The following is a 27,675-nucleotide window of genomic DNA, read 5'->3' on the forward strand; positions in this document are numbered from 1 at the left end:
CACTTCGGGCCCAGGATAACGGGCACGGACAGAAGAGGAATGAGGGAGTCCCCCCCCATCCACCCCGGTGCAGGGAGCAGGGACGGAAAGGTCCTTCCGGGACGCAGAAGTAGGAGGGGGTCGGCTGCGGGCCGGGGACCCCGAGGGGCGAGCGCGGCGCCAGGCAGAACGCGGATGAGCGGGGGCCGGGCGCGCCCCGGCGGGAGCGCGGCGGCAGCAGGGTCGCCCCTGGATGGGGCTGAGGAAGGGGTGGGGGGGGCGCGGCCCGCCGCAGGGGTCCCGGCACGGCGGGGGGGCCGCCGGCGGCCAGCGAGAGGGCGGTCTGTCTGCGCCGGGAGGGACGCGCGCTCACCTTGGGTTTGTACAGCCACTTTCGGAACCTGTTCATCATCGCCGCGCCGGCCCGGCCCCGCGGCCCTCGCCTCCGCAGCGCTGCGCCCGGCCCGGCTGCGGCGCGGGGCGGACGCGGGGGCAGGGCCGGGCCGGGCCCGCGCGGCCCCCGGGCGGCTGGCGCGAGCGGAGCCGGGCGCGGGGCGGGCGGACGGCGGCGGACAGGTGCGCGCGGCAGGTGCGCGGCCCGGGCTGCTCCGCGAGCGGCGCGCAGGGCGGCCCCGCGGCCCCGCTGCAGACGGACGGGCGCGCGGGCGGACGCGGGCACCGGGGCGCCGGCTCCTCGCGCCTCACTGACACCCCGAGCCTCGCCGGCCACCGCGCCGCGCGCCGCACATGCGCCGACGCGCCGCGAGCCCCCTGCCCGCTCGCCCGCAGCCGAGGCGCCCAATCCCGCGGCGCCGTGCCGCGCCCCACCCGAGGCGCGCTCCCCGCCGGAGGGAGACCCGGCGCTCCCGGAGAGGGCGAGAAACTACAAGTCCCGACGGGCGTTGGGGGGAGGCGGGGCCCGGGGCGCGGCGTCCTCTGCCGCGCAGCGGGCGCTGTGCATTCTGGGGCTTGTAGTCTTCCCGCCGGTGCGTGCAGCCGGTTGCTAGGTGACGACGCCCAAACTGCACCCTGGCGCGAGCTCCCCCTGCCCGGGTGGCCGCGGAGGTCCCGGCTGCACAGAAGTGAAGTGGGGGACCCGCCGCGATTCGGGAGCCCCGCCGCACCCGCTGGCCCCGCCATCTGCTGTGGCGGCGGGTGGAGGTGGGACGGAAGGCTTGGCGGCAGGAGCGCCCACGAAGCCAGCCCGCGGGTAGGAGGGGGAAGGGAGCCGGCGGGACCCGGCCGGGAGGAGGGCGTCCCCTCCGCATCGGCACCTCTTTCCAGCAACTTCCCGTGCTCAGTCCTCATCCGCCTTGCGTCCCATCTTCTCACTTTCGCTAATTTTGGCCTTCTTCCCAGCTCCTGGATTAAAGTTAATGGGTTTTTTTGATTTGTTTTGTTTTGTTTTGTTGTCACAAAAAACAGTGTTTTTTAAAAAGTATTCACCCATGTTCACTACTGCCCCCAAGGGTGCCCTAATTTGGATCCATAATCACCAGAATCTAAGAACCTACTTATGTGGCAAGCAGGGAGCTAAAAACATGTGTTGAATACAAGACACTTTAAATTCCCATCGTCAGCGGAAGAAACTGAGGCACAAAGAGGCTGCAGGAAATGGAAGTAACGTCTCCCCTGGTAGAGAATGTGTTCTCTGAGGCTCCTGTCGTCAGCGGCCCGGAGTCTGCGTGCTCGGTGGTTCTGGACCGGAGTCGGTGAGGCCGCGCGAGTCTCCCAGATTCCTGTGTGTGCTGGTGGCGGGCCATGTTCATTGCTGAGTAGCCACACCCGCTCTGCCCCCTAAGTTGCCTGCGCACACACCCCCAATAGCCTCTTATCTCCAATTCCTTCCTGCCTTTTCTCTCCTGAGCCCACTCTGATCGGATTTTCACCCAAGTCCCTCTCCCAAGTTCTTCATCAACGTCATCCTTGCCCCCGATGTTGTTAAATCCAGTGATCGGAGCTCAGCCCCATCTCTTCCTTGAACCATTATCGGCAGGCAGCTCAGCTGAGCCGGACACACCGTTCTCAGTTGTCTGGGACACATCTCACTCCCTGCCTCTCCTGTGGTGGCGCCTCCTCGGTCTTCTTGGCGGGGGCGTCCTCTGCTTCCCAGCCTCCCGACACTAAAGCCGGGGAACTCAGTCCCTGGTGGTTCTTCTTCTTTTTCTTCTTCTTCTTCTTCTCCTTCTCCTTCTCCTCCTCCTCCTCCTCCTCCTCCTCCTCCTCCTCCTCCTCCTCCTTCTTCTCCCTTTTCTCCTTTTTCTTTCTCCTTTCTCTCCTTTCTCCTTTCTCTCCTTTCTCCTTTCTCTCCTTTCTCTCCTTTCTCCTTTCTCTCCTTTCTCTCCTTTCTCTTTTCTCTCCTTTCTCTCCTTTCTCCTTTCTCCTTCTCCTTCTCCTTCTCCTTCTTCATGTTTATTTATGTTTGAGACAGAGAGAGACAGTGTGGGTGGGGAGGGGCAGAGAGAGAGGGAGACACAGAATCCGAAGCAGCTCCAGGCTCTGAGCTGTCAGCACAGAGCCCGACACGGGGCTCGAACCCATGAACTGTGAGATCATGACCTGAGCCGAAGTTGGACATTTAACTGCCTGAGTTAACTGGTGCCCCTGGTCCTTGGAATCTCTTCTATCTACTCCTTCCCTGGGTGATTTTCTGTGGTCACATGGTCTGATAAACCCCCGTTTTCTCCTGACCTTTCCAAAGCTTACATGCCCAGCCTGAACATCGCCCAGGGACTGCAGACCCCTCTACCTATTCTTTGCCAGTGGAAGTCTAACAAATCCCCTCAAATTCAGTGTGTCCAAGTGGACTCTCGATCTTCCCACGGGAGACCTGCTCCTACCCAGCCAGCGCTGCTCCTGAGAACTCCGTGTACACGCTTGGTGGACTGTTCTCTGTGGCCTCTCCAAGGCTGGGGCTGCTGTTGCTATCTGGAGGCTTCCTTCCTACGCTTCCCAGTTTGAAACTGTGCACAGGAGGAGGCCTGACCTCAGAGAAGTGGGTGTATCAGTTAAGATTATGCTCAGCTACGTGTAATGAATAATCGAAAGATCAGAGAGGCCCAAACAAGATTACTTATGTTTCCATAAAGGAGGTCAATGGAGAGCCAGTCCTGGAAGGTATAACAGCCATAAAAAGTCATCAAGGACCTGGAATCTTCTAGCCTCCTCTTCTGCCACCTTTAACATGTTTCCTCACAGTCCAAGATGGCTGCCTAGGTTCCTGCCATCACTTCCTGAGTCCAGGCAGCAGGAGGGAAAAGGGAAAAAGTGTAAGAGTATAAGTCTCTCCCTTTCAGAGAGATGTTCCAGAAGTCTCACACCCTTGCACTTCGGGGCATACCTCGCTGCCAGGGAAGCTGGGAAATGTCATCTTTCAGTTGGGTGGCAACAAACCCAAGCAAAACTCTGTGTTTTGCTATTCAGGAGGAAAGGGAGAGTGGAAATTGAAACGCAACCAGCAAAACCTGCTGTGTGGGTCTATACGTTAAGTACAAGCCGTCAGAGCATGACTTGGCAAAAATCCTTAGGAGACTTTTACTCAGAATTAAAAGCCTAGAAAAGAATATATGTTAATTAACACATATTTGGTATCTATGTAATGAAGCCTCTCTAGTGGTTGAGGGTGTTGAACTGGTTTGTGTCTGATGGAGTTTAAATTGCCTGTGATCTCATTTCTGTATATAAAGGATTTGCTAAGAAAAGAGAAGCTTTGGTCCAGCCCACCTTTAAAGTTTCCTTAGATATGAGACAGTCAGGTCTTGATTAGTGGAGTTAAATCTTGAGAATTAAATACCATTTCCCACATATCTGGTTTTACCCCCTTTGTTCTAAACAAAGCTGAGGTGCCAAGAGCATATATCAGAATCGGATGACTTTACTACCTGTCTCCTACCCGAAAATGTCATTGTGTCGACTAAGCTCACAGGCTGATTTCAGAGGACTGTCTCTTTTCCTGACTTCCACCCTCCTGGCGCAGCAGCCGCTCTGTGCCGGGGTGGGGTGCGGAGGAGGAACCCTCGGGCCTGGCAGCGAACCAGACTGGCAGGGACAAGGGTTCAAGCCACCTCGGCTCCCCAGGAACCCCCACTCCCCACAGCCCCCCACAGACTCCCCTCTCCACCCTCCACCTGGCTCATCCATGGGTTGCTTCTTCCAGTTTGTTCCGTCCAGGCCCGCTCTGCATTGGGGGCAGGGCTTGGCTGCCTCTCCGGCTCTTCTTGGACTTACATCATCACCAAAGGGCCTCTTGGAGCATCCTTTCTTCGGAATGTTCCAGCTCCAGGACAGGAGGGAGGGCAGGGAAGCCACTAAACACGTGCAGACCGCCCACGCTCACCACCCACAGCAGGTGCCGATTGCTTTTCCTGACCGTATCTGGTTCCTCCAGGCAGAGCTGTGTTCAGAGCAGACGCAGAAAGGTAGGGTCAAGGGCCAACGCCCATCCCAGGGCAGGGCCCCCAAGTGCCTGTCAGGGAGGGGGGGGGGGCAAAAAATGCATCCTTTGCATTGTTTCTATAAAAGTAGGCTTTTTAGGGGCGCCTGGGGGGCTCAGTCAGTTAAGCGTCTGACTTCGGCTTGGGTCATGGTCTCACAGTCTGTGGGTTCGAGCCCCACGTCGGGCTCTGTGCTGACAGCTGGGGGCCTAGAGCTGCTTCAGATTCTGCGTCTCCCTCTCTCTCTGCCCCTCCCCTGCTCACAATCTGTCTCCCTCTCTCAAAAATAAATACACGTTAAAAAAATGTTAAAGCGCTAATACAATCTTTGGGTAGGCCTGTCTCTGGATGTCAAAGCCATCTTTCAACTTGATCCTTCTGCACAGTTTTACATTCTGTCATTATCTCTGCGCACTTGCTGGGGACCAGCTCTGGTTAAGGGCGGGGACTCAGAGGTGGCACAGCAGGGTGCCGAGCCGGGTGCTCACAGTGCGTCACGCAGGTTAGGATGAGTTCAGAGGAGGCACAGAGAAGGGAAGCGCGAAGGGAGGAGGAAGCAGGCTCCACGGGCGCTGATACTCGCATCAGGTGTTGAGGGATGCGTAGGAGCTCGCTGGAGAGAGCAGAGGCGTGTTCGAGGTTCAGGAGATGCATGTGAAGAGGCTTGTCAGCCAGTGAGAAGCCGGGGAGGGTGGAGCTGGGGTACCGGACGGGAGGCGGGAAGAGGCCCCGGGACCGCGATCCCAGGCTGCGGAGGCGTAGGACCGCTGGGTCCCCCAGGGCTGAGAAGGTGGGCGATGTGTTGGTGACGGCTCTTAGTGGGAGGACGCTCCCCTGCCTGCGGCCGCTGCTCCCCAGACCTCCCTCGCCTCGGGGGGGGCAGGGCCACATACCCCACCTGCCAGAGCTCGGGCCGAAGCCCCGGGCCCTCCCGCCTGTCCCCCACACTGGAGGGACAGTGGCTGTGCCGGGCGGTAAGGCGGGGGCCAGGCCTGGGAGACCCGGTGAGTGGGTCTGCGGCCCGTGGAGCAGCCAGACCGGGTGACCTTCACCTGGAAACGTCCAACAGCCTCTTGGACGCGGGGCCAAGGGGGAAGGGTTTGCACGAACGCAAATAGCCAACGATGAGGGTTCATCCCGAGGGGCCACGGGCAGCCTGCCGGCCTCACAGCTTCCAAGCCCCCTCCCACCCCGCGAGGCCTCTAATGCCAGATGAGGGGTGTTGGGGGGAGGGCACCACTTTCTGTGGCCTTTACAATGTCCCTTTGTCCATTAGCTGCACTCGGCTGGGAAAAATCAGATCCTCCAGGGCAGAGGTTGCAAACTACTGCAATCGGTCTTTTCCAGAGCTTCTCGCAGAGGCGGTGTTTCGTCCCGGGATGCCCAGTTGGGTGCAGGCCAGGCCCCAGGCAGAGCCCCGAGGCGCGGGCCGGCAGACACTGACCCCACACCAAGGGAGGCCCCTCCGTGTGGTGAGCAACGCCCTCGCTCCGTGGCACATCAGGACGGCTGGGGGCAGGGCAGAAGCCCGGCCAGGGGAGGCGGCGCGGTCAGGGCGCCGGCTGCCGGGGTTGTGACTTCCTGCCCTCAGATAAGTTAAGTCACTTGTGCCCGGTTGCCCAGCAGACCTGGGACTCAGGCCGGGAGGACCGCCCGGTATGCGCGGCCTCGCCCTTGCCCGCCTGCGCCCGAGGTCAGGACCTGCTCCCACCAACCACCCTGCCCAGGCAGAGGAGAGGGGAGGGAGCCGGCGGCCCCCTGCCCTGGAGCTGCACACCGGGCTGCTTCTGTTGCAGAAGGTGGTGCGAGGCCTGCGCCCCGGCGGCCTGTCCCACTGCCCAGTGTCAGTGAGTGTGTCCACGGTCGGCGATGCCACCAACCTGGCCGCACGCAGGAGCAAAAGCAGGTCGCCCGGCACCACCGTGCTGACCCCGCACCCCAGGGCCCGCGCTCCGGCTTGGTGTGGGTGGCCCTGGCGAAGACCCCGCGGACCGATGAGCGCCCCCTTTCGGTGCCCGCGGGCAGGTCCCCAGCCCTTTCCCGGGGCCGAAGCCCACCCGGCTCTAGGAGGCCCCGGGGGCAGCGACCGCTCACGGGTCCTGCCCGCAGCTGGCTCACTCAGCACCGATGGCTCCTGCCCACCTTGGGGCAAGGATCCGTGTGGAAATAAGGGCTCGGTCACCGCTGTTGCCCCCTGCGGGGCTCGCCTTCGCCTCCTGCGGCAGCTCTGGTCTCCGCAGAACCGCTGACCTCTGACCTCGGTCACTCCTGAGGCTGGTCCTCAGGCCTGAGCGGGGCGTCAGGGCTTCAAGCCCGTGCCGGGCATCTCCCTGTTCCAAGAGGGCTTTCGTGCCGCGTGCACAGGGGAGGCTCCCGCCGCTGTGTCCCTGCACCGTCAGGGCTGGGCCCCCAGCGCCCCCTCAGGGACCAGCCGCCCAGGTGTGCCGCCGCAGGGCAGGAGCGGAGCCTGCCCCCCCCCTCCGTCACCCCCGGAAGTGCTCCTGCTTCCCAGTCCCCTGTCTGCCCCTTTCCGGGCTCCCTTCTCGGGGGCGGGGGGCAGGCCTTGTCTGTCTTTTCCAGGTTGGAAATGGGCTCCCTGCTGGGGAAGCTGAGGCTGGTCCCCAGCCCTGTCCCCTCCTGCGCCGCTTGTTGCCTCCAGAGCCCCGTCCACAGGGTGACCCGCCCGTGCTTCAGCCCTGGGACGCTGTCCCGTGACCCCGCCCCCCCCCTTCTGGAGCGCCAGCCGTGGGGTTCGGACCTTGAGGCCGGGCCGGGTTTCTGGGGTTTCCCTCGTACTCTGGGTCTTCGCCGTTTGTGCTCCCTGGGGGGGGTTCTCGACTTTACCCTCCACCCCTTCTGTTCATATTCTTATGGCCGTGTTTTCATTCCCAAGGACCCTGTCTCCCTCCACTGCTCCTCGCTCCTCGGACACCGTGCCTCCTACCTCTGGAGGTGACCTAGGCGCTCTTTCTGCGTTTTAACCGCCATCTGCTTCTGCTTCTCCCTTGTCTCTGTTCAGGGTGTTGTGTCAGAGGCTCTCTGAAGGTCTGGTGGCATCTGGACCCCACTCTCTCGAAGGCAGTAGGGGACTCGGCCAACGGGCCGGACTGGCTGGGACTGGCCATCTCGCTGGGGGCCCCAGTGACGGTGTAGGCGGCTCTTTGGGTGTTTTTCACTCAGTCTCCGGTCTGGGGGGGCCAGGCCTGGGGTCTGCTGTCTGGAGCCGTTCCAGCTTGTTGGGGGTACAGCAGGGGTGCCTGCGCTGTCCCCAGGGCGCTAGCAGCCTGGCTTTGCCAACAGCTGGTGCCCGGACAGACACCAGCCCAGAGGTGCTGCTCGACTAGCATGGAACAAGAGAGGGGCAGGGAGGGAGCCTCTGACGGGCCTGGCCACCCCCCCTGTGAGCAATTTGGGGTCTCCTATTAGAACCAGTTCCTGGGGTCGTAGCCCCAACCCTAGCAGCTCCTCGAAGGTCTCCCAGAGAGGGGCTCTGGGCCAGCTGGTCTCCTGGAGCTGGTATGTTTCCGGAATGTCTGGAATGTTCAGTGCCCATATGAGATCTGGCCACTTACCATCTGTGCATTCTTTCTGGGTGTTGGGTCCCTCACCTTCAAGATCGGGGTGTTGAGGGGCACCTGAGTGGCTCAGTTGGTTGAGCGTCGACTCTTGGTTTCCGCTGGGGTCATGATCTCATGGTTTGTGAGTTTGAGTCCCGTGCGGAGCTCTGCACTAACAGTGCGGAGCCTGCTTAGGATTCTTTCTCTCTCCCTCTCTCTCTGACCCTCCCTTGCTCGCACTCACTCCTTCTGTCTCTCTCAAAATAAAACATTTTTAAAAATTTAAAAATAAACAAAAAGGGGTGTTGAACCTGGCGACCTGAGGATTCTTCTTGCCCCGGCCGTTTGGGATCAGGCCACCTACCCCCCTGGGCAAGACCTGCTGTATAAACCTTCACAGGGGTCCTCCCCACCCGTGCACAGCTGTGGGGCTTGGGGCCACGCAGGGAGCCCGGGAGCCTCCAGGATCTGTGGGGGCCGGGGGCCGGGGGTGGGCTCCTCAGGGCAGCATGCAGGAATGGGCCCGGGTTTCCCCCGCCGGGGTCCCTCTCTCCCTCTAACATGCCTCAGTGTGAGAGGCCCCAGGCTCCAGCTAGTGATGAAGGCTCTGCTGAGCTGACAGCCCCGAGGTCGTAGAGGGTGTGACCTGGAGTGGTTTGCTCTTAGGGTCCTGCCCTGGGAAGATGGCCTACTACAGAAAATGCATTGAAACTGTGATTGAGCAACTGGACAAATTTAAGGCTGAGAAGTGCAGCGCCGGGCAGTTCCTGGAGTTGGCATCCGCCGCCCTGCAGGTAGGATCGGGGCTGGCCGGGAGGCGTGCCAGGGACACCTGTCACCTAGGAGCTACTTTCTAGGAAACGACATCAAATTCATTCCCAACAGCTGCTCTCCGTCCTGCCTGGGGAGAGGCCCCGGGCACGGCTCCGCGCCTTCGAAGGCTGGGTCCTCAGTGTCCCTCTAGGTCACGACCGTGGCTGTGGTGTCCCCAGGGGCCTTCAAGGACCCCGTCTGTGCCTCGAGAGGCATCCCTGGCATCCGGAATGTGCATCAGACCACTGTTGTGAGAAGCAATATTGGCACCGTGACCCGGGGTGTGCCTGCACGGTGCCGTCCCAAACTGAAAATGGACAAGAGTGAGCTTGGATCGGCCTCCACTCTGGAGGGCGGCCTCCTCCGCAGCAGCAGCACGCGAGCTGACCGGCCTCCCACAGAGAGGCAGGGGCGGCCGAGGCGGCGAGGCCCACAGCCCCCACCCCCTTCCTCTTGCGGCCACGCCCGCCCGGAAGAACTGAGGGACCTCCCTCCCCCGGCGACTCACCCCGTCCCTGTGCCCTGGAGGGTCCCCGTCCTTCTCTCCCCCAGCTGCAGCCCGGCCCGGCCCTGCACACGCACGGAGCCCGCTGGGCTGCAGCCCTGGGCCGGCGCAGGGCCGCGGTGGCACGGCCTGTCACCTCAGCGGCCCCCGGAAGCCCCCCGTGCGTCCGTCAGTCCGTCCACCAGGGGCGGGTGGGTGCCCGGGGAGCAGGACTGTGGGGCACGGGGGGGACAGTGCCCAGTCCCCCCGCGAACGTGCTCCCGGATGGCCACAGGGCCCGCTGCCCACCCCTCGCCACCCACCCGCGGGGCGAGCACCTGTGCTGTTGGGAGGTGGGGCTGTTGTAGCAAATGCGTCCATTACAGGATGTTCGTCCTTAATTGCCGCTTGGAATTGCTTTTCCGTAGCAGGGCGCGTGTGAGCTCTGTACTGCGCCCCCTCCCCCGTCCCCATTACCGCCGGCTGTGGGCTCTGCCAGGCCCTCTCCCTTGGGGTGTGGTAGGGAATGTTCTTCCTCGGCAGCTGCCCTGTGGGGCAGCGGCCTGCAAGCCTGAGGGGGGCAGGGCAGGTGCGCAGGGCCCTGCGGGAGGAGCCGGGCCCCAGGCAGCGCACAAAGGCCCGAGGGGTCCGGAAACCTGGGACTCTCCCACGAGGCAAAGCTTGGGACAGCTGCCCCAATCCCCGCTCACCGGCTTCGTTCCGGAACCGAGGCCTCGGGCAGCAGGGGCCGGGCGGGGGTGCGGGGGCACCCCTCGGCACCCCTCTCTCCAGCTCTCGCCTGAGGCCCAAGCGTTTTGGGGAAATGATGAAAACAGCCAAGGGCCAGGCCCTACCATAGTGGTCCTCCCCGACCGGAAGCGCCCTGCACAGCTCAGCGCCCCCGCCCCACCCCCAGCCCCACCCCCACGCCGCAGGGGCCTGGCGGGGCAGCTCCCTCTGTCTTACCCTCCGCAGGTCTCTCCCATCAGCCACAACTGCTATTATTTGTCTCGTCCTAAAAGAAAGACCTCGCCTGAGGTTCTGTCACCTTCCGTGTCCAAGGAGGCCCCTTGGTGTCTCTGCTCTGCCCTCGGCTCCCCTGCGCCCGCCCTCCAAAGCTTCCCGCATTGCCCAGCAGAAAGTGAGGTTACCATCTTTATTTCTCAGGAGTAACCATTACAGAGAGTCGGGTTCGTTACAACTGGTTATTACTGGTAGTTGTCGCCTGGTGAGCCGTGACATCGCGCCCCCGTGTCCCCCGTGTGTGTGGGAGGGAGGCCAGCGCGCCCCTGCCCCCACACCGGCCGCACCGAGTCCCAGGGGGCCGGCTGGCACTCACGTCAGGGGGAGAGGCTGGCAGCTGCGCCTTCTGACACGCCGGTGCTCCCGGATCCTCCCCGGTGCCACCCGCCTCGAGTCTGCCCAGCGGGGACAACACACTCTTGTGTCCAGAAAACTGAAGCAATCACTGCTTTTGTTGGGCGCGGGCTCAAGACTGCCCCCTGGCAGGAACCGACGCGGCACGTGAACCGATGGGCAGTCCGGAGCTGGAGACGGCCAGGGTTCAAGTCCCGGCTGCTGGTTACCTGCGAATGTGACCTTATTTAGAAGTGCCACCTTTGCAGATGTGATTAGGAATCTCGAGATAAGAGCGCCCTTGACTTAGGGTGAGCCCCAAATCCAGGCCTTATAAGAAGAGGGAAATCTGGACACAGACACAGAGACGTGTGGAAGAAGGCCACGTGACCGCAGAGGCAGAGTTTAGAATGATACGTCCACGAGCTGAGGATGCCAGGATCCCGCAAGCACCTGCAGCTGGGGAGAAGCACGGTGTGGACTCTCCCTGTGATCTGACCTTGCAACACCTCCACCTGGGAGTTCTGTCCTCCAGAACATTGAAAGACTATGTTCCTGTTGTTTTCAGCTGCCAAGTTTGTGGTAATTTGTTACAGCAGCCCCAGGACATTTGCACAGATGGGGAGCCTCCCAGGGAAGCCAAGAATAGAGGGGCCAGGTTGGCACACTCAGGGTTGCTGCTGAAGTGCTGGGCTCTGGGGACCAGGTGGAGAGGAGGGCGCCGGGGGTGTTCAGATGAAGCCTGGCCGAAGGGCGGGGAAAGATCGAAGACTTGTGGGTTGGGGGAAAGGCGTGCTGACTTTCTCTCTGCAGATGGATCTGCAGATCAGAAAGGCCTCCGTCATCACCGCTGCGTGTGTGGGTGCTGAGACGTGGGGACAAGCCTCTCCAGCGGCACTGAGGACCTGGCTGGGGCCGGAGGAGGGAGGGAGGGGCGGGTGGGGGTGAGGGTGATGGCATCGGCAAGCAGCCTGGGCAGGCCCGAAAGCCTGGGTTCTCCTGTGCTCCCTGGGCCCTCAGGCAGGGGCGGGAATCCTTGCGCCCCCCATGCTCCAAGCTCCGCCCCCCGCAGTTAAGGTCCCTCTGGAACAGTGTCATCTCGTTGGAGCACCGCTGTGGCGGACCTGAGAGTTTCCTCTAGGGGAGAGGGATGCTGGTGGGCCTTCCTCCCTGGGTGCTGCCTTTGGCCACCCCTGCCGCCACCCGCACTCCCAGAGCCCCACGTGGCCGTGCCCCACGTGGCCAGCCAGCACGACCGCTGGGGCACCAGGCTGGGGCACGGGAACTTCCAGAGTCAGGACCGGGGTGGGGCGTGCTGGGCACAGCAGGCAGCTCAGGGCATCCACAGAGTCCATGAGGGTGAGCACACCTCAGAGAGGGGCCTGGCTATGAGACAGAACCGGGGGGGGGGGTCCGGGAGAACGGGGATCACCCACCCCAGGCAGAGGGACCTGCATGAGCCAGGGACAGGGGGCTGCAGAGTCCTGACCTGTGGCAGGCACTGCGTGGGCAGAACCGTGGGCCCTGGGCCGGACCGCAGGCAGGCAGGGGGTTCTCAGCAGGGGGGTAGGTCAGCACTGGGCTGGCAGACAGCACAGGGGTGAGGCGGGGATGAGCGGAGGCCCAGCTGAGTGCCTCCCCCCGCCCCGGAGGGAAAGGGAGAAAGCAGGGTCTGGGGGCCTGGATCCCACCCATGTCCCTGCCTGGAAGGTGGCAGTGTGGCCAAGTGCCGAACGCCTTGAACTTGCTCTCCCGGTTAGTAGGTTCCTGGGCTCAGGAAACACTTTTTATTTTAATATTTAAAAAAAATTTTTTTTAATGTTTTTATTTATTTTTGAGAGAGAGAGTGCTGGAGAGCACAAGTCGGGGAGGGGCAGAGAGAGGGAGACACAGACTCCGATGCAGCTCCAGGCTCCAAGCCGTCAGCACAGAGCCCGACGCGGGGCTCGAACCCACGAACCACGAGGTCACGACCTGAGCTGAAGTCGGATGTTGAACCGACTGAGCCGCCCAGGCGTCCCAAAACAGTGTCATTTTTATATAAAAAATTTAAAAGCTTTTACAAAATGGTAGTTCATTATAACGTAATCCTGGACCTGGCTTTTTTCACTCAAAGTGCCATGAGGGAAGTTCCACGTTCTTGCCTTAGAACCGAAAGCATCCCATTGCCTGGCCAGGACCGGATCCTCGCAACCATCCCCGGCTACGGGCCCGTAGGCTGTTTCCAGTCTTTTAGGACCAGAACCACCCTGGGACGGGCCAGTCTGCTTGTCCCTCTGCACCTGTGAAGGCGCACCTCGGGTCAAGCCCCAGAAAACGCAGCTTCTCTGCGGAAGGGAACCGGCCCCCGTGGTTTGTGTTGATGTTGCCAGTTGACCGTCGGGGGGGACCTACATACAGACGCTCTCGCGGGCTGGTCGGGAGCCCTCTAGCGCCCTGCTCACATATTGTGCTGGCAACTGTTTTCATCCCTGCCGATCAAATAGGTGGGAAAAGGCGCTCGGCGCACATGACCAACATTGATCTTACTGCCCGAAGTTTGAAGCAATATGTATTTCTGTCTCTGAATGATCCGCTTGGACCTGCATCTGTTAGCAAGCAGGGTTTGGCAATCCAGTGGTAATCCAGAAAAGCACTGGCTTAAAGAAATTGGAGGTATCTTCGCTCACATAAGCCGCAGTCTGCATCCAGGCAGCCGAGGTGGGTCCAGGGGCTCCGTGGTGCCATTAGAAATGTATTTTTCCAACCCCCTGCTTGGCCATCCTTAGAATGTACCTTCGTCTTGTAGTCACAAAATGGCTGCTGTGCCTCGGGCATTGCATCCATATCCCAGGTGAGAAGAGGAGAAAGGCAAACAGCCTAAAGGTACGTGCCAGGTGACTCTGCCTGACTTTCTACGAGCTTTCTTGGAGGCCGCACCTGGAAATTTGCCATTAGCTCTCATTGATTAAAGCCATCTGCTACCTGGCTCCATCCGCAGGGGACTGGAAAACATTTTAGCTGAGCACACCGCCGTCCACAATGAGATAGCATTTTTCTGTGGGGCAGGAAAAAGGGGAGAAGGGATTATTTAGACACCCAGCAGCCTGTTTTCTTTGTCTGCTCTTCTAACGACTTCAGCCAGTGCGTCCCTGACCAGCAGGAGCCTCTAGATGTTGTGACATGACTTACACGTTCTGCGTTGTGACCGAATCCGCCCCCAGGCCCCTCTCCGGCCCCGGCCCGGTCTAGCTCTGCCCTAACTCTGCAGTGTGCGGGCAGGAGGCAGCGAGTGACGGGGAGCGCCCCCTCCCAGGCCCGTCCTCCGAGGGCCTGCTGCGCCCCCTGGGGGCTGGCGGGGGGTGTAGACTCCAGGACCCGGAACGGGACCAACACCCAACATGGTATCGCACTCAGCGGCCCTTGGGGTCTGTGAGGATTAGGGGTCAGCTCGGGAACTGGGTCCCTCTCCCGGTGCTCGCCCCGCGCCCTGCTGCCTCCTGGAGAAAGTCTGGCCAGAAGGACTTGGTCGCCGCCCCAGGCCTCAGTCTCCCCACTGTGACCAGCTGGGTTGACCTTCCCTGGTGGCAAAGACCCGGCCCTGGGCCCAGGTGTCATTTGCTGCTCGGCGTCCTGCGGGACCCCTGGGCCCCACGCAGCCCGGCCTGACCTGCGTGCCCGGGGACGGCTGGCTAGGGGCTTGCAGCCGCAGGCCCAGGGCTCTGACCTTATTGAAAACACAGACTCACACTTGCCAAACGCAGCCGTAATTAGTGAGAAGCGGAGTCACTGTTGTCCGAGCCTCCGAAGCGGGAGAGCCTGGCATCCTGCACAGTCACGCAGCCCCGGCTCCAGCCCTGCTGACTCACCGCTTCCTGACCCGCCTGCTCGGGCGCCCGGGCCTCTGACAGAATGTACCCGGTGCAGGCACAGCCCAGGGTCAGCGGGACACGAGGCCAGAGCTGGCCCTGGAGGGAGACCCCGCTCTGTGCCTCACCTGCACCGGGCGGTGTCCCTGGGTCCCCACAGCTGCCCACGGAGGCAGGGCGTTCTGTCCCCTCCCCGGGGCGCCAGCGTAAGCTTGTAGCGGGGACGGGAATCCCCGCCTGTGCGTCGCGCTGGGCGAGAGCGCCAGGCGGTGTCTGACCCCAGGGTGGTCAGGACGCCTCCTGGGTCAGGGGGCGTCTGAGCAAAGACCCAGTGGGAGTGAAGGAGCAAGTGTGCAGGGAAGGGCGTTGCAGGCGGAGTGAACAGCTAGCACGGAGGCCCTGAGGGGGCATCCTACGCGCCTGAGAAGCAGAGGGAGGCCAGCGTGGCTGGAGTGCAGACAGGGCTGGGTGAGGGTCAGAGGGAGCCGGACCGGTCCACACAGGGTCTCACTGGCCAGTGTAAGGACTCCTTCTGGAAGGCCCTAAAGAAGAACAGACATGATCTGATTCCCATTTTAAAAGAACGATTTGGGGGTGCCTGGGTGGCTCAGTCGGTGAGCGTCCGACTTCAGCTCAGGTCATGATCTCGCGGTTCGTGGGTTCGAGCCCCGCGTCGGGCTCTGTGCTGACTGCCAGCTCAGAGCCTGGAGCCTATTTCAGAGTCTGAATCTCCCTCTCTCTCTGACCCTCCCCTGCACACACTGTCTCTCTCTCTCTCTCTCCTAGAAATAAATAAATAAATAAACACTAAAAAAAAAAAAAAAAAAAAAAAAAAAAAAAAAAAAAAAAAAAAAAAAAAAAAAGAGGAGAAGCCAGAGGTGCAAGGGCTCCCCCAGCCTGCCGGCTCCGCGAGGCAGAGGTGCCAAAGACTTCCTGGGGCTGTGCTGAGGCGGGAGGTCAGGCAAAGCCCAGAGGCCAGACCTCCAGGGAGGGGGAGGGACAGGGGCAGACAGAGCTTTCTGGAGTCCAGGCCAGGGACGCACGGTTGGAAGGGCTCGTTTTCCGCCATGCGCCATGCGGGGTGTGGTGCCCCAGGGGTGAGCGCAGACCTTGAGGAGCCTGGGCTGGGGACCCTCCCGCCTCCATGCCAGTAGGAGAGCATCAGCATCGGAGCCCAGTCCTGGCACTGGAGGGAGCAAGGGGAAGGGATTTAGTACAGCGGGCTGTGCTCAGAGCCGTGGGGAGGGCTTCAGAACCCCACCCCTGGGGGGGCGGGAGGGGCGTCGTCCCCCCTGCCCTCCGTCTCTCCTGTAAGGGCATCTCGTTAGCACAACCCAACTGTGCCAGAGCCCACAGAACACGGGTCTCCGGCTTCCAGCCCCCGTGGGTCAGGGGCACCTCGGGAAGGACACGGAATGGCACCGTCTGCCAAGACAGCGTCCAGCCCCGCACGTGTGGGGACCGAGGCTCTCTGCGGTCCTGGGGCTTGTCCAGGACCCCTCCGGTCGTTTTCTTGAGTGAAAATAAGAGAGGGGCACCTGGGTGGCTTGGTTGTTGAGCATCTGACTTCAGCTCAGGTCATAATCTCGCAGGTCTATGGGTTCGAGCCCCGTGTCGGGCTCTGTGCTGACAGCTCAGAGCCTGGAGCTGCTTCAGATTCTGTGTCTCCCTCTCTCCCTGACCCTCCCCTCCTTGCACTCAGCCTCTCTCTCTCTGTCTTAAAAATAAATAAACATAAAAAAAAGAAGATAAATATAACTAAATGTCCAGTAAATACATGAAAATTTCACTGATAATAAAAAATTCAAAAAAAAAAATAAGATGCCAAAATTTATCTAACAGATTGGCAAAAAAATTTTTGTTTTAATGACACTACTGGTGAGTGTGTTTTGCCGTGCGGGTCGAGGCCTGCGGCTCAGTTTCATGCGCGTTAACCATCCTGTCCCCTGGAGGTCATGCGGGACTGGCTCTAACGGCCACCTTGCTCCCTGCGAGGGGACAGAGCGTCTGACCCGCGGCTCCCGGCCACTGACACTCAGGCTGTTACCACTTCCTTTGCCCTGAACTCTTTATCTTTTCAGAAAGAATGAATACATTTTTGGGCATAAATACATTACACATACACTGCAGAGGCCTCTAGGCGTTACATACAGTATAGTATTTGCAAAATCTATGCACCAAAATTGATACGGCAGTTTTAATACGATGTATATGAAACAAGTCTAAAATTCACATTACAGCATAGCTGGTCTCTGTGCTGAGCATGGAGCCTGCTTGGGACTCTCTCTCTCTCTCTCTCTCTCTCTCTCTCTCTCTCCCCCCTCTTGTGCTCTCTCTCTAAAATAAAATCGAAATAAAAAAATAAAATTTACAATGCAGGAAGACACGCAGTGATCCCCCCCACCCCCGAAGTTGAAAAGCTTGGAGTGGGTGCCCAACAACGTGGGAAGCCGCGCAGGGCTGACGCTCAGAGGCACTCGGCGCCCGGCTCCGTCAGCAGGAGGACTGAGCCCTGCGGCCAGAGATGCTGCCAGCATTCCAAGCTGATTAAGAGCAAGGCAGACGATATGAAAAAAAAAGATTTTTTTTTTAATGTTTTCTTCTTAAATGCCCTGAACCTCTTTCCTGCATGCGGCTCTTTCCTGTATTTTGGATGGTTTCCTTACATTCCCAGAAGTGTACTTACTGGATTAAAGGTGCGGGAAGTAAAAGGTACTTGAAACACATTTCCAGATCGCTCTCAGGAAGGACCCGACGGCCCCCGGCCCCGCCAGCCCCTCCCGTGGCCGCACTGGCAACAGGAGATACTCTTTTCCACTCCTCTTGCTCTCAGAAGCTTCCTCACTGTTTTGCATCAGTAACGTGTGAGAACCCAGTTGCCCGAGGGCTGATTGGGGGGCCGTCAGTCTCCCAGCACAGGCCCGTGGAGAGAGCGCAGCCCCTCCCTTACTGGTAATTCCTGTCCGACTTGCATGTTTCTCTTACCATTTTTTTTGAGGAGGGGAGGATTATTTTTTTTAAATAATCCATTTGGAAACCTTTATGGGAGCTTGCTCTGTTTTCCTCTTATTGTGGTAAAACACACGTGACACGTGACCTAACATTTCCCGTCCTGACCACTGTGAAGTGCACAGCTCAGTGGCATTAAGGACGTTCACGCAATCGTGCAGCCGTCCCCACCCTCCGCCCCGGCACTTTCTCGTCCTCCCCGGCGGAAACCGGCCCCGTGACACCCTAACTGCCCCCCACCCCCACTCCGGCCCCGGCTCGCACCACCCTCCTCTCTGCCCTGGGCATCGGTCTCCTCCAGGGACCTCATACAAATGAAATCACACACTTTTAATGCCTGTTTATTTCTTTCCGTGTTTATTCCTATCTTTGCCCCCGGCCCCTGGTCACTACCCAGGAGCACGGGAGGGACCACATCCTGGGGCCGGCCCTCTGGGTCAGGGGGCCGGCACGCCTGACAGCTTGGGGAGGGGTGCGCTGGCCGAGCCTTCCCCAGCACGTGGGGGGGGCGCCTGGCCCGCAAACCCCACCCCACTCCCGGCCGTTTCTCTTCTAGACCCTGAGCCCCCAGAAGCGAGCGTTCATTCTGGAGGTGCTGTCTGGGTGCCTTGAGTACCGGAGGCTGCTGGCCGTGGTGGTGGACGCCTTCTACGCGCGGGCCGGCTGCCTCTGCCCCCATGCCGACTACAGCCTCTTTGAGGGTAGGTGTCCCGTGCACGAGGGCACAGACCCACAGCAGTGGCGATGACCTAGTGAAGCAGCTGCAGGCAGTGCTCCTGAGGCTCGTGCCGGACGCCAGCCCCTGGCGCTTCTGCAGCGCGCGTGCTTTCCGGGGTCTCACCCGGCCCCTCACTCATCAGATCCTCACGGCTGCCTTGAGTGACTGGGCCAGGGTCTGCCTTACAGACAAGGAAACAGACCCCAGGCTCCCTGAAGGCCGGCCTGGGGGAGATGACGGACCTTTATCATCCGCCAAGTTCCTGGCCCCCCCACCCCCGAGGATGTAGGGCAGGGCCAGCCTCGTGGCCGCAGTGTGGACTGTCCAGCAGGGGGTTAAATGTGAGATGTCTCTGCCTGGCTTCCTGCAGGCCCTGCACGGCCACCAGCTTCCGAGGTGAACGTTGCGGGCAGGCTGGTCAGAGTTTCCGGGTGGGCGTGCTGGTTCAGCCCCAGAGCCCGCGCTGGGCCTCGGAGCCCCTGGTCAGGGGGAGCCATGGGGACGGCAGGGTGCAGGGGGGCTGAGCCTGGGGCCCGATGCCAGGCCGGGTGCCCACGCCCCCGACGCTCAGCCAGGTGTCATGGCCAGCAGCGCATCACCGGCCCGCCCGTGTCACCAACGGCCCCTGCCCGGGCGCCTCACCCACCCAGGTGTTCACGTCCCGCTTGGCTTGAGGCCCCCCGTCTCCCAGAATTAACTAACTGAAATCCGAAGTGATTGTCCTGTTGCCCAGGGAACTTTTGGAACTTCTGAGCACGCGCCACACGTGAGCGTATGTGGAAGTCGGTGCTTTGACAGACCCCCCGACGCTCACTGTGTGAGCTGTCACCAGATTCGCCCGTCATCTTGTCGTTTTCACGCGGCGCCAGGGGGAGCTCCCGCCTGTGGTCACCTCCCCTGCTGGCGCTGTCCCGGTCGGGCCTCTGGCTGATCCCCCGAGATGGAGTGCGAGGGGGCGCAGGGTGACGCCCTGGGGCCGGCCCCAACTCACCGGCCCCGTTTCCTCAGTGATCTGCTACCTGGCCACCTTCCAGCTGGAGGAACTGGGCTTTCAGCTCTTCTGTGACATCGTCAGGTCGCAGCCCGTGGACAAGATGCGCAAGGTGAGCCCTACGTGTCCTTCCTAAACGCAAGGGCAAAGGTGGGTCCCACCCAGCCGCCCTCTCACCTTTCTGGCTCATTGCAACGGAAGAGACTCTGGGGCTTGCTGTGTGCTTGTGACAAACAGGTGCCCTCAGATCTGCAGAGGGCTGCCTTTGTCCCAGGGGCGTGGGGGGGTGACTGACTCTCGTCACTTAGGTCCTGGTGGGTGGGGAGTCTGGACCGGAACCTTCCCTTCTCTCTCGTGACCAAGCTCCCCTCTCCGAGAGAGGCAGTGCTTGAGGGCTGGGGGCCAGGCAAGGGGGCGGGTCCGAGTGGGCCCTGAGGATGGGCGCCCAGCCTCCTGCCCGGCCACGGCCCCTTCTGTGGCCTGAGCCTGAGGCCCACCGTTCCTCAGTGGCCAGCCCCCACGGAACACCTGCCGTGGGCCAGGCATCGTCTGTGAGCAGTTCTTGCTTCATCCTCACAATGACGCAGGGAGGTGGCCCCACGAGGCACTCATCCCACAGTTGAGGGACCTGAGGCACAGAGAGGCTGGGTGACTTACCCAACACCACACAGCAGATGAGCAGCAGAGCCCGTTCTTGGACCAGGCTTTTAACCACTGCCTTGCTCCTCCTCACTGGGCTCGGGGGCCGTCACCAGACCAGGGCAGTGACTCCTGGGGACGAGCGGGGACATCACTCCAGGGGCCTCTCCAGGGGAAGCAGCAGCCCCTGCAGACGGTTCAGGGGGAGCGGGGGTGGAAGCGGGGGACGGACGCCCACTAGGACCACAGCCCCCAGAGATGCAGCACCGGAGACGGGCACAGCACCGGCCGCCTAACGGGAGAAAGTGCCTGCCCAAGGCCGTGGTTTGTGTTTAATGATGAGATTTCCTATCTACATGTAAATGAGCAATTCACAGGGATAAATATTTGCGTAATTATCTTAAAGTCTTCATCTTTCTATAAAAAAGAAGCAAAATTGCAGGCATTTTCTGAGAGCCGTCAGCAGGCGCCCAGGGCCCGCTTCCAGGGCTCGGGGGGCCGGTGCTCAGCTCATGCTCTGCTGTCAGAGTTGTGGGATTCTGAAAGATTGTTGAACAAGGGGGCCTGTGTGTCACTTTGCACTGGGTCCCGCAGGGCAGGAGCTGGCCCTAGACCAACCTTGGTCTGGAGAACCCGGAGGGGGTGACACGGGACCCCCCCCCCGGGGCTGCCCCCCCCATGCAGACCTGGGACAGGTACACAGAGAGCTGGTCACACGTGGCCAGCCCAGTGCCCCCAGTGCAGGTGGCTGGGCATTTACCTCCCTGGAGATTTTCTGGAAGAGATTCGTGGAAACTGCCCACGCCAACTCCCACGGGAGCTGGGGAGCTGCAGGGGTGGGCGGCACCCTGCGCAGGGCCTTCTCTCCTCTGCTCATGCCCCCTGTCCCATTGGGCCCACCCGCCTCCAGCCTCTAGAGGAGAGGTCAGCCTGGGCCTCGAAGACAGGGCACAAGCTGTTGGGGACAGGATGGCTGCCCTGGGGCCTCTCTGGGCAGCAGGGAGGAGGTGGTGATCAGCTCAGCGTGCCCAGGCTGGTTCTCAGGCAGCCTCTGTCGGGGCCTCCGCAGGACGCGGAGCTGGATGTGGCTGCAGCTGGCCTGTCACCTGGGGCAGGTGGCCATCCTGCTGGCTCCAAGGACCCCCACTTACATGCAGGAACCCTCCAGAGGGCCAGAGAGCCCAGCCCAGAGCCCTGCCCCCATACCCCGCGACAATGGCCACCTGATTCTGGAGAGCCCTCCCCAGGGGTGTGAGCAGGGGTGTGTCCCATGGGGACAGCACACCCACTGAGATGCTGAGTGGGAGGGCAGGATGGAGCATCAGGGAGCACCAGCCAGGAGCCCAGGGGCAAGAGGTGTCCCCAGTGCCAGACAGCAGGAAGCCCACGGCCCCTCAGGCAGCGATGCAATGGGGAGGGCAGGAGAGAGGTGACTGGAGGGGAGGGGCGGTTCCTGGGGAAGCAGCAGCAGCAGCCAGGGTCCTGTCCTTGCGTTCGGCTCCCCCACTGCCTGTTCACGGCGTCTGCAGGGACCCCGGGCATCGCGCCCACCCATGAGCATGCAGCAGTTAACACCGACTGCAGCCACCTCAACCTGGGAGCCCCGAGAGTCAGGCTTCTCCAGCTCTGTGGGCCCAGATCTGTGGACGGTGCTGGGGTGGAGCCCAGAGGCCCAGAGCGAGGACCCACCTGCTGATTCATGACTCCCTCCCCAGTAAACGCCTGCTCCCCAAGGCTCACAGCTCAAAGGTGTGCTTTTGGGGCCCCAGAGGGAGCATCATGTTTCCTGTGTCCACACAAAGCTCTTCTGGGGGTTCCAGCGCGTGGCCTCCCCTTGCCGCCGGTTTCCCGGGAGCCTGGTTTGAATGGTCTGCAGTGGTGCCCTTGCCTAGACAAGGCCCTGCAGACCGGAGCGTGGCTTCGGCTGGGTGGACACCTCTCCAGAGCAGCACCGCCACAGGCCCAAGCGTGGCTGCCCCTCAGACGAGGGTGGGGGCCTGAGCTTCCGTCCTGGGGCCACAACCACCTAGCCGACTGCCTGCCCACTCTGTAGAAGCACGTCCCCCCCCCCCAAGACAGCCGGCCTCCATGAGAAGCTAAACTGTACTGTGTCTTCTAGAACCAAATCTGTTAGACTTGAGGGCCAGGACTAGAAAACAGCCTGCAGGGGCCCACAGCCGCTGGGAAGCTCCTGCTGTGTGGGGTCCAGGCCATCCCAAGGGCACACCAGGCCCCGCCCGGGAATGACATCCTCAGTCCCCTTGAGGGACTGAGTGGGCAGGTCACTCCGGGGGCCCACCCACTGGCGCTGTCCTGGGCAAGCAAGGGCAAGTGGCAGAAAATGGTGCACCTCCATTCTAGGAATTCTGGAGCCCATGGGTGGGGGTAGGGGAGGCAGGCCACCGTCCATCTGTCCTCACCAGGAACTCTCCGGAAGTGGGGTGTGGGCCTTCCAGGTCCTGGGCAGGTGACTCAAGCAGAGGATCCCACCGGCAGGGACGTGCCCCAGGACTGGAGCGGGCTGCCCTGAACACCCAGAGGCCGTGAGCAGAAGCCAGCATGGCGAGGGGCAGCCCCCCAGCACAGGCACCCCAGCCCAGCATGGGGGCAGGCCAGCGGGGCTCGGGCTCCCCTCTCTGATCTGGGGAGGGAGGGTCTGTCCCGAGGGGCCTCCTGCCCTGGACCAGCCCCCCCTCAATGGTTCCTGCTTCTCCCTCAGTTCCTGGGATTCTTCTTCAACCCCATAAACCTGTGCTCGTGGATCAAGGATGAGTGGAGTCTCATCTACGAGATAGCCCATGTGCGAGAGAACTGGATCGACCCCCTGATGAGGTGGGCCAGGCCGGGGCCCCCCTGCACCCCACTCCCCGAAGCCCCCCCTTGTCCCTGCGCCCCATAACAGGCTCGGCCAAACGCCGGTTTCACCGGTGCAGGCCGGGACCCACGGGCAGAAGGACCAGCGCAGTGGCCCAGCGCTGCCCTTGGCCTCCGCACGAGGCTGCTGGGGTCAGGGTGAAGTTGGCCCTGTCGCTTCCCGTCTGATAGGGCTGGGGGAGCCGCCTTGTCTTCCTGGGGATGGACAGACTGTTCTGGCACAAGCAGACCTTTTCAGGTACCCGCTGTGTGCAGAGACCCAGAGGCTGGGGGGAGCCCCTCTGTGGGAGACAAAACCGTGTCCCTGGGGTCTCGGCGTGGCCCTGGAGCTGCCCCTTCCCCCAGAGAAAGCCCTCAGGCCCAGCCAGGCTGGACTCACTGCCCGTCCACGGGGCTACCTGGGGGTTCAGCCTGGTTCCAGGGTGCCCCCCACCCGCCTCAGCACTGCCACATGCAGCCCCATACCAGACCCGCCCTGTCCCGCCTCCCCCTCCGGAAACCTCACTCACTGTCGGCCCTCGGAAGTGCCCTTCCTCCCTCTGGTGGCCCTGGTCCTCGAGCTTGGGGCGGGAGCTATAGAAACCATGCTGTCTGTCCTCAGGGGAGCCCCGCTGGCCAGGCTGGTAATGGGGATGGGCCCGCCTGGCTGTGGGGCACAGACCCCTGCTCCAGGGACCCCCCCACACCAGGCTCCACCCTGCTCCTGTAGCCCCTTCCCCAGCTGTCGCCAACGGTGCAGCTCCAGAACATTCCAGGCATCTCCAGCTTCTCCCGACCTCCTTCCCCGGGGCCCAGATGAGCTCCACGCCCCTCCTGCTGCTCCTCCTCAGGCCCCTGGATCCCCGCAGCCGGGGCCTCTCTGTCTCTGTCCTCCCAGCCCCCCACACAGCCCCCCAGGTGCCGGCCTCGGTTCCTCGCCCGTCTGTGTGACTCGGGGCGCGGCTGGTACAGTGCCCGGGGCGTAGTCGGCCTCAGGGGAGGGCAGCTATTGGTTCCGTCATCTCCCCGCACCCTGGGGCAGACCCAAGGTGTCTCGGGTCCCTTGGCTCCCGAGGGCTGTGCCCTAGTTGACCTTAGGAAGTGGCCCTAAGTGGCTGCTCTCACCTTTGCCTTCAAGATGGCAGCCGGAGGTCCAGGAGCTGATCGACCAGCTAGAGGAAGTGTTGGCCCATCAGCCCACTCCTTCCAAGACCAAGGCCAAGGTCACAGAGCCCAAGGAGTTCAAACTGACCGTCCCCAGGCCCCGCGCCATTCCAGTGCCTGAGCCAATCCCCAGCGTGGCCAAGTCGAAACCAGTAAGTGCGGACATTTGCACATTTGCAGTGAGCACGGCCCGTCCAGGCTGGGAGAGTGGAGTCCGTGAGCCAGAGGCAGGCTGGGCTCTTCCCGGGTGCACTGGACCAGACTAGGAGCCTTCGGTGACCCCACGTCTCTGTGGGGAAGCCCAGCTGACCTGGGCCTGCCCAGCGAATTCCTGTGCTCCACATGCCAAGGCCTGGGCAGCAGAGATGAAGTGAGGCTGTGGGGCCACGGGGCTCAGACCTGCCCAGACCTGGTATCTGGAGTGTGCTTGTAACCTGCTGCATCGAGGTCTCCCTCCCTATTAAACAGCACACCCATAGATCGCAATATGCTCTCTGTGCTATTCAGGCCACGGGCAGGTGATAGTGTCTGTGTGAACCCATCATGTTGACCTGTCCCCACCCCAGGGCCTTTGCACACCTGTCCCATCTGCCTAGAGCCTCTCCCTCTCCTTCTCCCTCTCTCTCTCCCCACCTTGCTGACTTCTCCTGCCAGTCCGGTTGCTTTGTATTTCAAGTAACAGAGAAAAGCAGCTCAATCTGGTATAGACCATAGAGGACTAGCTGACTCTTGGCTGAGTAGGATAGGCCTTGGGCATAGTTTGATCAGACTTCTAGCTGTGCTTCTGTGGGTCACCGTTATCTTTGGGCAAACTTCCCTCATTGTAGCAAACGACCCAGGCCTTCCCCGTACTCGAAACCATCCAGGGCATGAGGGCACATCTGGGGCCAAGAATTCTCAGGCCGCCTGCCTCCCTTGAGCTGATCGCCATGACAGGGATGCGATGTTCTGGCTGATCGTGGTCTCTACCCCACGCGCCTGGGGTGGGGCCAGCTTGGTTTCCTCACAGTCTGGTTTCCTCACAGAGTTAAGGACCTCATGGAGGGGAAGGGAGCGGAGCCGGGAGGCCCCAGGTCCCAGCCCACCCCCACCACCTTCAGCCTCATTGCAACCTCTCTGCCCAGAGAGACTTTCCACGAGCCCATCGCCTGTAGCAGGTCCCTCGAGTACCCCACGCTCCTCAGACACACCGGGCACCGGGCAAGGAGTTAGGGTCTGGAGCTCAGGCGTTTCCAGGCTGTCCCTGCCCACCCCCACGGACGCTGCTCCCTCCAGGCTGCTGACGGTCCCCGTGACTGGGCCCTGTGGATGGCTCTCAGGCCACCCCGGTCGCTGCAGTCGTCATGCCGTGGCCCCTCCCCCTCCCTGGCACTCACTTTTCTGGGTGACACTTGCCCGGCCTCACTGGCCCCTCCACGCCTCCCCCCTCGTGCCCTGCCTGCTCGGTGGTCCTCTGCCTGTTCCCCAGCGTCTGCCGGGCCTGGACCCCCTGCTTGGCCACCTTCCTTCTTGCCGCTGGCCTGACGTCCTTCCTTTCCCTCCCCTGGATGATCACCGGCACCCAGGGGGTCCCGGTCAGAGCTCAGCAGCCTCCCTCCCAGCCCTGCTTCTGCTGGCACGGGCACCACCCTCTCTTCACCCACGTCCCTCTAGCTGCCAGCCTGGCCTCCCACACACCCCAGAAACCATAGCCCTGACCCCAGGCTGTGCCTTGGGCCACCCCCCCACCCAGGTCCCCAGGAGCACCTACCTGCAGCCCAAGGAGCAGCAGCTGCTAGAGGTGACCAAGAGACACAATCGCTGGAAGGCGGAGGTGAGGAGCCGCACACGCCCCCTGCCTTCCTAGGCCCCCGGGGGGGGGGGGGGGGGTGTTCCGTGAGAAGGATGTGGGGGAGGGGGTGCGGAGGAAGAGCGGGGAAGCTGGTGTGTGCCTTCGTCCCTCCTGGGGCCCAAGGACACTGGGCGGTGCCCGCGGGGCCAGAGCCCTGTGCTGCCGCTTGCAGGAGCTGCTGCTCAGGGCGAACATCGAGGAGCTGCGGTGCGCGGTGCCCAGGTCCCGGGGGGAGCCCCTGACGCAGGTAACGCCAGCCCTCCTTGCCCTGCGTGGCCTCTCACAGCACGAGAAGGTCCCTCCCTGTGCCCCTTCTTCAGCCTGTCGGGTCTCAGCTCCCCAAGCCGAGCTGAGCGCAGCCTGGGGGGGCAGGTGCAGACGCACCCCCAAATCCACGCGGGCACGCGTCTGCATCCCTCTCTCCGGGTGTTCCCAGATTCCCATACTGAGCACTTACTGTTTCCATAAGAAAAAAACAAAAAAGCCCAGGTAAGTCTGTCAATAAGGAAAAGGTAAAGGACGCAGGACAAGGAAGCCCCGTCGGTGATGGAGCTCCGTCCCGAGGAGCTGGGCCTGCCCTGCCCCCCCAGGCTGCCCTCCACACCGTGGGCCCCCCAGCGGTGCCCTGGCCCCCACAAGCAGCTGGGGCGGGCGGAGCGGCGCCCAGGGGGTGGGGGCTGTGCTGACTGAGTTCCAAGGGGTGCGGTGGGCCCACCGCTCCGCACTCGGGCTGTGGGAGCACCCCAGGGCAGCAGCAGGCAGAGAGCGTCTTGGGTAGCGGCCAGGAAAGGTCGTGGAAGCCAGCGCCAGGGAGCCACCATGGGGACAGGGCCTGAGCCCGGAGGTTCAAGCGCCCCTGACTGGGAGCTGTCGTCCCCCGGCCTGGCAGGCTGACACCCGGAAAGGCTGGGGAGGGCACGGAGACACAGGTGTGTCCCGGAACCCCTGAGCGGGGGGTGGCGGGGAACACACGGGTGAGGACAGGGGAGCACGCGGGCCCTCCCGGGGGTGCTGGGCCCTCCGTTCCCCCAGGGTGCGTCCAAGGGCACCCAGTGGGCACAGGCGCCCGGCCTGATTCCCGCAGGGCTCCCAGAAGCAGAAGCAGCTCCGGCTCATGCCCCGAATCCTTAGGACTCCGAAGCTGACCTTCTACAAGGTGAGGGGTGCTCCTGACCGGCCAGGGTGGGCACGGGGTGCCCGTTCTAGTCCCCTCTCCCTGGACCCTCGCCTCCTGGCCAGGTCTGTGCCCAGAGGATCAGGTGGCCAGAGCTGGCAGCCCTGAGGAAGGCCCCACCCTCGAGGCAGAGGGGCAAGTGTGGGCGGCAGGAGGCACCTGCTGGCCCGACCCTCCCGCACCAGCCACGGGTCTGCAGCCGGCCCCTCCTCTCCCCTGCAGACCAGCAACGTCCCCGTGAAGCTCAACACGGCCGCCATCCTGCGGGAAGGGTCTTTATACCAGCGGCAGGTGGAGAAAGAGCTGGAGAGGTGGGGGGCAGCTCCTCAGCCCCCTTCAGAGGAGGGGGTGCAGGGACTGCTCTTCTGGGAGAGGAGGGGTTTCCAGCAGGGGGAAGGCGGGGCCTGCTGTGAGGTTCACGGCTGCTTCCAAGAAAGACCATGCGCTCAGTGAGGGAAACTGGGCAGAAGGAGGCTTAGCAGAAAGCTGGCCCAGCCCAAACCTCTCCCAGGGTCACCTTCCCTTCAGACCCCCCCGAGGGCCCCCGCCGACCACCAGCACCGCGGCCCCTGTGCTTACCCCATGAGTTGTGCTGTGGGTGGGAGTGTGGGTGGCTGACCGGATGGAAGAGAGGATGGACAGGTGGACAGACGGGTGGGTAGACGAACGGGTGGCCGAAGGGTGGAGACACGGGCCAAGGCCAGGTGGGTGGTGGGTGGCGAGCGGGTGCTATGGCCCACGTAGGGCGAATAGCTCCCTGCGCCCGTGAGGCCAGCACCCCCAGGGAACCTGTGCGCCCCCACCCCCGTGGCCAGCAAGGCCCCCA

The 27,675-nt window shown here is 62.2% G+C and overlaps 2 protein-coding genes across 2 annotated transcripts in view; one reads left to right on the forward strand and one right to left on the reverse strand.

Moving 5' to 3' along the window:
* The window catches only part of ZFYVE28 (zinc finger FYVE-type containing 28), a 112,291-nt gene extending 111,892 nt beyond the window's left edge, over positions 1-399 (reverse strand). The window contains exon 1 of the mRNA XM_039232154.1: positions 353-399. Within this exon, the coding sequence (XP_039088085.1) occupies positions 353-391 (39 nt within the window). The 5' untranslated portion in view covers positions 392-399. The remainder of the gene's footprint in view (positions 1-352) is intronic.
* A 683-nt stretch (positions 400-1,082) lies between these two features.
* Positions 1,083-27,675, forward strand: part of CFAP99 (cilia and flagella associated protein 99) — a 36,987-nt gene continuing 10,394 nt past the window's right edge. The window contains exons 1-10 of the mRNA XM_039232105.1: positions 1,083-1,189; positions 8,636-8,763; positions 18,036-18,180; positions 19,206-19,300; positions 22,547-22,659; positions 23,819-23,996; positions 25,577-25,657; positions 25,848-25,922; positions 26,760-26,831; positions 27,072-27,160. Coding sequence (XP_039088036.1) covers positions 8,653-8,763; positions 18,036-18,180; positions 19,206-19,300; positions 22,547-22,659; positions 23,819-23,996; positions 25,577-25,657; positions 25,848-25,922; positions 26,760-26,831; positions 27,072-27,160 — 959 coding nt within the window. The 5' untranslated portion in view covers positions 1,083-1,189; positions 8,636-8,652. The remainder of the gene's footprint in view (positions 1,190-8,635; positions 8,764-18,035; positions 18,181-19,205; positions 19,301-22,546; positions 22,660-23,818; positions 23,997-25,576; positions 25,658-25,847; positions 25,923-26,759; positions 26,832-27,071; positions 27,161-27,675) is intronic.

Source organism: Hyaena hyaena, unplaced genomic scaffold (assembly GCF_003009895.1).
Source record: "Hyaena hyaena isolate Hyena2069 unplaced genomic scaffold, ASM300989v1 scaffold_63, whole genome shotgun sequence".
Taxonomy (NCBI): Eukaryota; Metazoa; Chordata; class Mammalia; order Carnivora; family Hyaenidae; genus Hyaena; species Hyaena hyaena.